This window comes from Balearica regulorum, chromosome Z (assembly GCF_011004875.1).
Source record: "Balearica regulorum gibbericeps isolate bBalReg1 chromosome Z, bBalReg1.pri, whole genome shotgun sequence".
NCBI classification, from domain to species: domain Eukaryota; kingdom Metazoa; phylum Chordata; class Aves; order Gruiformes; family Gruidae; genus Balearica; species Balearica regulorum.
Window position 1 is genome coordinate 6431612 of NC_046220.1, and position 12579 is coordinate 6444190.

At 35.6% G+C, this 12579-nt stretch overlaps 1 protein-coding gene across 3 annotated transcripts in view; it reads left to right on the forward strand.

Moving 5' to 3' along the window:
- The window catches only part of EDIL3 (EGF like repeats and discoidin domains 3), a 271141-nt gene that overhangs the window by 125121 nt on the left and 133441 nt on the right, over window positions 1-12579 (forward strand). For all 3 annotated transcript variants that reach the window (XM_075740487.1, XM_075740486.1, XM_075740485.1), the window contains one exon: window positions 10910-11038. In XM_075740487.1, the coding sequence (XP_075596602.1) occupies window positions 10910-11038 (129 nt within the window). The remainder of the gene's footprint in view (window positions 1-10909; window positions 11039-12579) is intronic.

Sequence of the window (12579 nt, forward strand, 5' to 3'; positions counted from 1 at the left end):
AAATGGCTAGCTACAATGAAGAAGCCATAGCCCAAGAACAAAAAGGTCTGGATATAGATTTATATATTCAATTTGCCTGCAGTGCTATATTTTAACATTGACTTGCAAAGCATGAATTACCACTCTACAGCAATATTACAAGCCTCTGTTACAGTTATTCATGAATTTCATTAGTTTCAAGCTTTCTACAGCATTTCATTCCGTTAAAACTGCAGAACAGTATTTATTTATTAATATACACTAAGGGAAAGGGTGACAATATTTCAATATCTGATTCTTAATCTTTCCATATTGACCTGGAATTTCTCAATTTTCTTTTTTTAATCTAGCCTCCTAGATGAGAAAACCATTCTAATAATTTTCTCTGCAAAACAGTAATACTGGGCATTTTTTGAAACAAAATACAAATCAATGATCCTGTCAGGTCAGTGTTCTGCTTTAGCCTCCCTTGAGCAGGGGCAGGGACAGAAGGTATAATGTAATGTATTTGTCATCAAGTCTTGTTTCTATCTAAATTTTTGGTAACAGAATACCGGCAATAAATTGCAACCTGTTAAGAAACTCCAAATAAAAAATTTGCTTCAAACTGTTTAAGTCACGTAGTTGGGGTTATCCTCAATGAAAATACACATTACATTAGTAAAGTAGTGGGTTTGTTTTCATAGTATGTCCTATTGGTCTTATTCCCTGTCATTCAGAACCTAACTGCAGCATCCACATGTTCAGCCAGACGACCTTCTCTGTGCCTGACTCCATTCCATCAGCAGATGCATAGTATTATGGATTCCCTTTCAGGAGCTATATCCAGCTACCAGTTAGACTAGATTGGAAAGAGAATATTAACATGCACTATCCTGAGGTGAGAGGAAGTTAATTATGTCTAGTTCGTGCCCTCATCTTTTGAAGTCTCTCAGATGAATATGGCCATCATTATGCCTCTGTGCAGACCTGTGGATCTTGTGAGCCAGAGGAAAGTTATGTCTGACACGCTGCCTGTGCCACAGCTGAGGGTGGACACCAGAAAACAGTGTGTGGCTCAAGAGGAAGCCTGCCATGCCATTCCCTAAAGGAATACATTTGTGGCCTCGCGAGTGCTGCAGCTTATGCCCCAGCCCTTGCAGAAGGCTCTGCCGAAGGCAAAATTTGCCTGTGCAGAGAACTGTACTTGAACAACAATAATGGCACCTGCATTGTGTGAGATAACACGAGTTAAAGCATTGTTTATCAGAAAAGACTAATCTCCAGTATTGGTGTGCAGGAATTATTACCATTACCCACCAAAGCCAATCAATATTTTCATCCATGTACAACTAACCGCATGCAAATCACATTAATCAAGAGCAGTTAGTGTGTATTTGTGGCTGTAGCTGGTGCTAAGGAAGTAGGCATCCACTGGTTCTACTGTGTATCTTAAAAACGGAAGGCACATAACTGCAAACACGAGTTGTGATTTTTAAGTTGAGATGATTATGCAGTGTGTGGTTTTCTGTGTTGGCAAGAGACCAACATGAAGCAGGAATGGGCTGTGAGGAGAAAAGAGAACGACGATCGAGCTAAGAAGGGCGTAAGAGCTGGAGAATAGTGACAGGATCTGGAATTCAAAGGGATTTAGGGTAGGGTACATGAAATCGTAAGGGTTTGATCACAGATGGAAAAAAATGTAAAGAGGAAAGGATATATTTCCTCTGTTCTACATCCTAAGGGAAATAAATGGCTGGAGCGTAAGTCTTGTCTATTTCCGTTGGTTTCTCCTGTGGACTACTTTGTGCCTTTTTGGACTATATATATTTCACATTTAGTAATTCTCTTTCATCACTTTTTAATAATATTTCATGTCCTAAGGATAACCACCCTCTGAGATTCTCTTTTGCTGTTTCTGTGTCATTAATGCGATGCTAGTAATTAGGACCTGACTCATACAAATATGAATAGCATAAGTTTAGGCTGTTGCGGTTTTTAGTTCCCACTGGAATGCTCAGCAAGAAGACTAACTGGATTTTAATCTATTTGCTGTTATAATTAAGGTTCACATAATCATTTCAGGTTTTTTCCATTTTCCAGTTATTAGTGGAACATGGCAAAAAAAGGGCGAGAGTCCTGATCACTGGCAGTTTAAAGTATGGTGAAGCAATGAAAACTGACATCTTTATATATGATGACAAGAATTACGATGATGATAAAAATAGCATTGTTGCACAGAAATCCCAAATGGCAGTGATGTTCTGTGTTAGGGATTAAACTATGTATAATTTACTTATTGCTGGGTATATTTTACTTCAACAACAGACCAATGAAGTAAATATAGAGATGGATTTGTTTCAACTATATAGAGAATGGATTTGGAGAGTTTATTTTAATGTAGAACCTGTAGACATTAGTGTTGTCAGAACTGCACTTTCGAACTAAATCTTTCAAACATCCCAGTCTATAATAATTCTCCAGATATTTTAACATACAAAATCCTCCAGCAAAATTTTTACAAAATACAAGATTCTCTGTTTGTAGAGGTTTTTTCTGTTTGATGTGAACCAGAATCAAATGAAAAAGAGATTTGGAAAATATTTCTCACTTAAGTTGGAAAATTAATCTGGATTTAACAATGATGCAAAGTAAATCACAAAAAATGGAGTGAAGCAACCAAGCCCCCACAGTTGGGTCAGCAAGAGTGGGAGAAGTCAGTGACAGAAACAGTATCATCTAGGAAAGAAATAACGATGATGCTGCCTGAGTGTAAAGTTAGAGGAAGAGAAGGAAAAGGCCCTGAACCTGGATTTTCTGTAAATGAAGAAGGTATTCTTTGGGAAGATAAAACCCTCCTGTGAAAGGTCATGTAGAGATGCAGAGCAGGTCTCACATTAATTTGCTACAGTAGGTTTATGAGATAACTGGTGGGGGCAGAATACTGTGGGCTTTATTCAGAAACGTATATGTAGGTGATGAAGGGTGTAAAGAGCTGAAAAACAGCATTGAAAATGGGGAAAGAAAGTTCTCAAGCTTGGAAGCTGAGGAGTAGGAGGAGAAATAATGAGAGAGAACTTGGGGAAAATGTCTTGCAGCACATTGAACACTTTATCTGGCTTTTGGAGCATTTTCAGGTCTCACTCTGTGTAGTATCACTACATTGCCTACTACGCAGACCATGCCTCAAATTTGGGTATAATCTGTCATTCTCAGTTGATGGAAGGGTTAAGTGAGAAGGTTAAGACTATTTATTAAGGAAAGACACCGTATAGCCATCAAGTTTAAACAGCATCTTGCCAGCAAATATTCTAGTTATTTAGTTCAAAAAAGGTTGGAAGGTGGCTGGACAATCAGTTTAAATTTCTTCTCTGTTACAGAAGTCCGCAGAATAGAATTAGAAAAAAATGTGCAGAAATGACCTAAAGCATTTTGCACTCAAGGGGTGAACCTTAGCTTTTGCTGCATCCAGATGGAGACACCTTGATCATTATAATCAGCATGCTCCATTTGCTGCATTAAAAACAAGATAAATATTTAATCACAGTGCAATTAAGTCTGGATCAGTGCCATTAGTTTATAATGAATATATAGTTAGATAGAATCTAATACAGTACTAATCCACTTATGAGCTAGGCTGAACAGATTTTTTTTTTTTTTTTTTTTAAAACTGATATTTTGAGAATGGGAACAAGATGAAGGTGTGTGTAACTGCTAATTATTTTTACTACTTTCATGCATTAACTGGAATAACATATAGCAATCAGTTAATATTATCCATATTCCACATAAACTGTAAATGATGTTCTGCAATGCCTATTCTTTTCAAGTTAAAATAACCAAACAAATAGCAAGCTGTAGGTATAATAAATATTTGTGGATACAAAATTCATTTATATCCTAACAGCAAAATAGAATCAACAGTGGCAAAATCCAAAAGGAAATTGCATGAAATATATTGATCTGTAGGAGCTATTATTGCTTGGTTTGAGTTTTTTCTCTTTGTTTTGCAAAGTATGCCAGGGAAGCAAGAATTTCTTATTACACTTTGGAAGACTTGAAAGATGAGGTAGTTCAAACTACATCAAGGTTGACTTCCATGGGTTTTAGCTAAACTGAGAGACTCCTTTGTTTGCTTTAAGTCATGTCATGATGCACCAGTATAATGGAAGTTGGAATCTAAAATGTTTAGATGTTTATGTAAATTTTGAACCAGAATGACATTTAAGGGCAGAAAAAAAAAAAAAGAAAAAATAATCAATGAATAAGAAAGAGCAAATACTGGACAACAATGTATTCATTCATTACTGGAGATGCTTCATACTTTAGTGGCAGAACGTGCATGTTTACTCGGAGAAACCATTTTCATGATTACAGCCCCTTCTGGCAGAAGATCAATAGCACATCTGCTGGGAATGCTGTATTCAAATGTCCTCAAAACCACGCACTGCAAAGCAGGCAGCTGAGATGTAGCTGTAGTTTCAAGCAGTGAACAAGCATGCTGTTCTGTGGACCCAGCTACATCAAGAGTGTTCTTGGGAAATGGTAGTTTTTGCTACATACAGGTGAAATCTACAAATTACTTGAGCACAAACTTAGTCTTAAATCACAAAGGTGGTGCACAGGCTCGAAGTATGTGTACTAGTGAGACCTAACTCCCTATTGTGTGTTACTGGGATGGATATGTCATACTTGTGTGTTTGAACCTATAGACAGGCTGAGAAATAAGTACGTATTTTGGCATGATTTAATGATCCCCAGAGCTCAGCAGATGCAGGATCGTTTTTGTCGAGCTGTTAAAATGGTGTCTGAAGTATCACAACTCCCACACAGATACGCAGCTGGGGACATTCAAAACCAGTTTCTGTGTCAGGTAAGCCTTACACAACCATATGAAATTAATAGGCAAACTAGTAAATGTGAGGAAGATCAGAGACCTGCAAAAGCTTTTGTTATATTCCTGCCCTTTTTGTGCAATAAAACAGTTTTCTGTCAGAACCTCTAGGTTCGTTCCTGCTGGATTTGAATGCTCGTTTGCATGTCTCTGTGGAAGACCATCACTTTTGAGTAGGATTATGTTATATTTTGGATTTGTGTCTGCCAATCTTTGAAATCTATAAGCTCACATTTGAAGGGGCATGTCTTTCAAAAATCCATTTAACTGAGTTTTTAAAAGGATGATGAGGAAAGAAAAAGGTCAATATACTTCTGAAAAAGAGGTGGTCTCTCATTTGTGCATACATAGGTGTTATAAATACAATTTTCAACTGTATGGAGAAAACACACATATTAGAAAAGAATGTAAAATATAAAGATTCAGAGATTAAACTCGTCTCAAATATTTGTAAGATATCTAATGCAGATTTTTAATTACTCCCACTGCAGGATTCTTCAGCTTTCTTCTCAGGTTGCAGAAACTGAGGTGCATCAGGGATAAGGTGTTGGATTACCTGGGCACTGAGCCTAAGTCAGTGTGATAATCCTTAACTTCATCATGGGAAGGTCGTGCCATTCTGCTAGCTCCAGCAGCAAGATTAATTCTTCTCTTCCCATAAAGATGAAAGAAGTCGTATGTGCTGCTGGATTTTTTTGTACTTACTCATTTCAAAATGTAAGAGCTCTTGCTAAGTGAGCTCTGTCACAGCTTATTTTGAAGACTTTGCTTTGGCAGAGGAAGCATCTACAGTGTAATGTATTATCAAAACATAGGCGGGGGAAGACTTCATACTACTGATGTTAAAACTGTGTGAGAGATCTCTGATGAAGATTTCAACTTACCAGAGGGGAAAAAAACCTATTTGACTGACATTCATGTCGAGCCAAAAGTGACTAAAAAAAGGTAGTGGTATGAAGGCAAGCAGCTAGAGAGTATTTTTATTTTAAAATAAAATGTAAAATCATTTGATACCTTTTATTAGTTTGATGATAACTCCAATATTTGTTTTGATGGGATTTGGAGCTTACTAGATCATCAGAGTAACATTGTCTATTAGTCCTACTTCAGTAATGTTCCACAAAATAAATGAAGCAATTAGCTGTGTAGCTAACAGTATCTTCATCTTGATGTATATCAAGGTCAATATCTAATTTAATATTTTTCATTAAAGTTGCATTATTTCTACATGAAGAGAAGATGGATAGATAGATACATACATCAAAAGTGTTAACATTTCTATTGCACTGCCTTTAATTTTACCTTTTTAAAATGTGATTAATTGGCAGGTGTCACTCCATTACTCCATTAGAGTATATTTTTCTTTTTTTTTTCTCTTTACATTTTTCACATTCCTCATTTAATCTTGTCTTAGCAAGAAATGATGGGGTTGGATTTTTTATCACCTTCCTGTTTTAGCACAGCAGCAAGCACACTTTTGAGTATGGGGAATCAGACTTTGAGGAAGATGTGACTGACGCAGAGTTCTTGTTTAACTACATCACCTGTAATTGCCTGTTGTTTCTGAATGTCTTTCCCACCAAAGCAGCAGCAGATTTTATATTTGACAAAAAATGTTTACGCTGCTTGGTGGAAGCATGAGAAATGGCTTGGTTTACAGTAGACTATCACTGAATTGAGTGGTAATGGAAAGAGTCATCGGGGGGGTGGGGGGGGGGAGTTGTCTGGGGTTTTTTTTCTTCCTGTTCCAGCTGCTATTTCAACTACTTTCTCATGTCTTAGCTCGTGCTACACAACTCCACTGCTAGCCATTATACTTCAAAGTTGGCCTTTGTCACATTTTTAAAGTCCTACGCAAAGATTTATCAGAAAAATATCTGGCAAAGCGTCTGTAGATTTCTTGATAGTGCACCTCAATGCATTGTACAAAATGTGTTCATTGTGTCACTGAACTTCTGCACAGCTGCCGTTCTTTCAGACAGGCATTGTGTCTGTCCCTTATGAAGTTTGCACTGGCACTGCAAATGAGCTCATACAGGGCTCTTGCTGTCTGCAGCTGGGAGGGTTGCAGTGCTTCATCAGCAATGCACTGGAAACATAATTTTATTTTTTTTTTTTCCCCCTATATTCTAATGCATCCTGGTAACTTAGAGCGGACAGTAATTAGTGTCATACCTCACATGTACAGATACAAACCAAAGCAAATGAAAGGTCTTAACAGAGACTAGAGTTAGTCTACCACCAGAGTAACTCTACCACCCCCTTCTCAGGAAGGACACTGGATGGGCATCAGGTCCTCAGCATCAGCCCTCTTCAGGTTCAGATCCCTTCCCACTGTACTGCGTACCTTGCTTACTAAATAATTGAAATGAGAACATCAGAATTTGAGGTAATGACATTCACATGCACATCATTAAATATGCTTGACAATTCTCAATATTTCTAGGCTTCTTTTGTTTTTTGTTTTTTGTTTTTTTTTTTCTCAAAAATGGAAGACCATGCAAAAAAACAAGAGCAAAACCAAAAAAGCTCAAAGTAAGACTAGGTACTTTTGAAAATACATTTTCTCCAGATAGTCGGGGAAAAATGTAGAAGGGTACTTGGACACTTTTTGCTATTACTTCAAAAGAATTTGAATATCCTACAAGACAAAATGAAGTAATAGTTTTGCTAAATAGGCTAATTCACTCTTTGTATATATTATCATTGTCAAAAATTACATTCATATTGGTGAAAAGATGTTTTCCTTACTTTCCTGGCTTTTCTCGCTATAGACAAACTAATGGTTTCTCTCAACAATGTAATTACCACTTCAGTATTGCATTTTTATGAATTTTATTTATATGAAGCTTTAGTTGACTGTACTTGTCAAAGAAGAAAACAGATAACATGATTCTGCCTTGAGCCCCTTTGCAACTCTACTGAGGATGTATTTGTTTGATTCATCTATCTCTAAAATCTCAGAGATTTTAGTAAGAGCATCTAAAAAATTTAAAACCTGCTATGCTTTAAGTTAACTTTCAATATTTTCACAAAAACAGCATGGGATTTCAATTGAATAACAGAATGATGTATTTTGGAATATACTTATTATGTTGGCTAATACAACTGGAACTGCACAAAGAAGGACTCAAAAGAGCAGCAAAGTGAATAGATCTATTACTTTGAGTGCACAATTAATCTTGTTGACATTATTTTATATGAACATGGATAAAAATGCCTGGAAAACATACCATTGAATTCCACTGCTCATTAATATTGATCAAATGTTGTTGTTCTCTTTGTGTTGGAAGCCACTTAAAGATTACCTGCAAAAGTATTACAGTGCTATTGATTTAAAAAACCAAATCCCTGAAGTCCACTGTTTTTTTTTGAAAATGAGTTGCAAATCTGAGGGGTTTTATTCTTTTGGTAAAGAAGGATGTTTTTGAACTTGCTGCTATAGATCTAAGTAACCGAGAATATTAATCAGATTGTCAGGGAATTAATTATCCAGCATTCAATACAAAGTTATTTAAAAACCTATACATCCCTACTGAAGTTAGTTGGGACCTCTCATCATCTGGCAGCAGTGTCTAGATCTTGCATACTATTTTTGATGCTTAAATAGAATGATGGCAGGATTAGGGCACAGATCCTTCAAGACACTTGAATGTGCATACTTGCATCAGGGATCCTGTAGACTCAGTTAAAAAAAAATAAAAATGCTTCAAGGTTCATGCAATGAATTCATGAATACTCTCCAGAGTATGCTCCTCTGGAGAATTAGGAGAAACAAGGTATGATGATACAGGCTTTTTAAAGTTTCAATCATTCATTCTTTTAGAACACAGTTGAGTCTAATCCATGTCCTTTTTAGGAAATAAATGTTAACTAGTGAAAATCAGTTGATTGTTGTTTACTAGTTTCAGTGCATTTAATTAGGATATTTCATTGCTCTCAAAATTATTTTGAACTACCATTTTCTATTAAGAAAAAAAATGCGATTACAACAACAAATCACTCAACATTTAGATGGAAGATACTGCTATTTTATGTCTGTGACCAAATAACAACTATAATCAGGCAAAAAAAGTGTTCATATTGCTAGTGTGGTGGTTTGTTTGTTGTTTGGGGTTTTTATCAGTAGGAAGACATTGCAGAAGGCTATGACTAGTTAGAAATACTGGCATGCACTAGTATATTTATTACAGTGCACCTCAAATGACCTTTTAAGCCTTTGTACTTTGGACTGATCTGAGAAAATGCAAATTCTAAAGAAAATCAATGAAAGTATGCTGAACATGTGCTTAACAAGCCATATGGAGAAAGCAGCAAGCAAAATGAGAAAGTAATTATTAAAAGATTTATTGTTCTTGGAAGATTAGAGATCCGCTTGCATAGAAATAATTAACATATGAGGCTACCTGTAGGTACTCCCAAACTGCAGCACTATGATGGAGAGTTGAAAAAAAATACACAGCTCAGATTCATTGGGAGACCAAAAGTGCAAATTATTAAACATGTTTTTTCCCAAAATATTACAGAGCAGAAAAAACACGAACAGAAGCTGTGATACTTGAAAGCCATGAGTCTTCCTAGACCTGTTAAAGGAGTGATATATGTTGTCTGGAATTAAGTATGTAGTGCATCATTACAGAATGTGGATGGGAAAGGCAAAAAAGGCAATAGCTAGTCTTCTCCTTTTCATCTTCATGATTTTTTGCCTTTTTTTACTACTAATTGCATTTAGATTAAGCTGCTATATATTCACGTATTCTATTTCTTAGTTTCAGTGAGACCTATCTTGTGTTTAAGCATAACTTCTGCAGGATTGTGTCCTGGAATAGGCTGATGACATAAGTTGTAATAGAAATGTGTACATGGATAGTTTCTCATATTGCTATAACCACCCAGGCAATTATAACTGGGGAATGTGTTCTGACATCTTTGTCATTCTGTTAATTTTAATCTTTTGTAAATTAATATTTTCTTAGAGAATGGAGTTTTCACTAATGTGACGTTCTGAATCGATGCTGTTGCTGTGAACATCTGTCAAATCTTGGGTTTATAATTGAAAACATAAACTAATAGGCAGATCTTCAGAAACATTAAAGTTATAGCTCTTTTAAGTTTAAATCATTCAATACCCAGTGATGATTGTTGGTAAATTATGCTGTGGAAATAAGTTCTTTTCTGGTTTGGGGTTTTTGTTATGTTTTGGGGTTTTTTTTAAATGCAATTTTAAGTAGGTGATTAATTATGACATTGCAATTCAATAAGTGAAGATTAACACCTTTCTGTGCACATGGCAAAGGTTGCAAATAGCATACTCTATTTTGAATTCACAGATCTTTTCACACGCAAACTTGCACATGAGGCTTTCCAATCAATGATTACCAGTTCTTTAAAGTGAGACTGGAAAAAAAAAATCATCAAAATGCTAAAGTGTTTTCTTCTGTTAGGAGGTATGTTACAGGTAGTATTAGTAAGATAATAAGATGTAAAAGGCTTTTAACATGTGCTGTTAAATGAATAAGATTTAGACCTCATTTCAAAATGGTGGCGGTGTAACTGCTAGATGTTAGTAGCTGCCAACTGCCTACCCAGCTAGTCACATATTCAAAAAGTCACCCAAAGCCACAGCAAAGACCTCTTCAAACTACTAACTTGACATGTAGTGATTATTCAGGGATATTGTACATGTCACTCTATACATGATAGGCACGTTTGATTAATACATATTTCCTCCATGGTGTAAAAGTTAGAATGCCTGTTATCTTTAATAGGAGAGCAAGATTTAGCTTCTCTGTCTCCTGTCTTCTCTTACATTAAAAAATAATGTTGTGATTAATGAGTAGTAACATGCTTCATATTTTTTCTTGTTCATAAAGATCTGTTCTGGCAAGTTATCTGAACTAAGTGAAGGGTATATTTTAGTGCAGTAGTGGAATATGAAGGTCTACATAAGAGATTTTATTTCTTTAATAAACACATATAATGGACTGAAATTATTATGGTTGTTGTTATGTATGTATACATTATGCGTTACTTCTCTTTTTTTTCTCCCTTTCTCAGGACCCTGCCTTCCTAATCCATGTCATAACGGTGGGACATGTCTAATTAGTGAAGCGTACCGAGGCGACACATTCATAGGATACTTTTGCAAATGTCCAAAGGGATTTAATGGGATTCACTGTCAGCACAGTAAGTTCCACATGATAACTTTTATTGTGTTTATAGTTAGGAGCCTTTTTATTGCTTGCAGTGTTGAGGATTAATATCGGAACTGGTTTTCTGAAGTATATCAGTCTTTGCCCCTTATATTATGAGCAAACTAATACTACTGAATACTACTGCTACCTTCAGAAAATGACCTTACTTCCAACTTACTGGACACAACAGTGCATAATTTTCTACACATATTGTAGAGCATTGTAAGGAAAAGTAACCACATTTATCATGAATTTAAAAGAAAAGCATATTCGAAATAGTAGGGGTATCTTCTTATCTTAGAATTGTTTATGTGTTTGTTTTGATTAATGCTAGACAAAAGTGGAAAGAATAGCTGAAAAGAAATTTGTGAATAAATATGTTTTCAAGATCTTTCTTTACCTATGCATTTATAAACTGTGAAGAAATATTTTGAATCATGATACATTCAAGGGTAGAAGTTCCAGAATTAAATCGTTTGTACATTTAATCCTGTTTAAAATACAGTATCTGGACCTCTTTCTAATCATTATCATTTATTTGAAGAGTTTTTCCTAGTTTTAGATCATATTGGGAACAGCAGGTTGGTATCCTAGTCTTAGAGTGCGTAGTTACAGAACTGACAAGTAGCTATATGGAAAAAAAAATCTTGAGATTTCAAGAATATATAGGGATTATACATAGGAATATATATAGGGTTTATATAGTAAGATCTACACTTCACCACCTAAAAATTTAAGTAAATGGATGTTGCATTTTTTGTGCTCATACTGAAAATTACAGGTCCATGTTTCTCCAATAAATGTCATCAGAAGTTCTGTGTGATCAAAACCAATTAGTAAGATCTATGCATGTTCATCTGCAAGTGACTGATCAGATCATGTTCTAACCTGTAAACATAATCATAGAATCATAGAATGGTTTGGGTTGGAAAGGATCTCAAAGCCCATCTGGTTCCAATCCCCCTGCTGTGGACAGGGAGACCCTCCACTAGACCAGGTAATACACATTTTCTATTTGCCATTTAGATAGAAGCTGTTTGGGGATTTTGGGGTTTTTTTCATATGTAAAACTCATTTAGAACAAGTACTTGCCTGAGGAGAAACTCATGTGCCAAATTTGTGTTTTATTTTGTGCAATAAAGCACAACATGGTTCTTGAAATCTCATGTTATTGATGCATTTGGAAGATAACTGTTACTCAGTTAGAAGGTTAAAATCTCAAACAGTCAAGAGTCCAGTTCTATTTGCGCATAAAAGATAAATCCACTCATTCAAATCGGAGTGAAAAAGCACTGAATACAGTCCACCTTAATTAAGTGGTCCATTTAGACACTTGTCTATAATTTGAATTGTCAGTCCAGCTCAAATAACTACATGTGTTCATTATGGCCCTTATATACTCAATGCAAAGGGTCTCCAAAGACCTGAATATGGATATTCAATTTCATTAACTTTGGCCACACTCTGTCTCTCAGTTAATTATGTAGGTAACATAGCCAGTCTCACTAACTTAATCTAGCTAAATTATGTGTC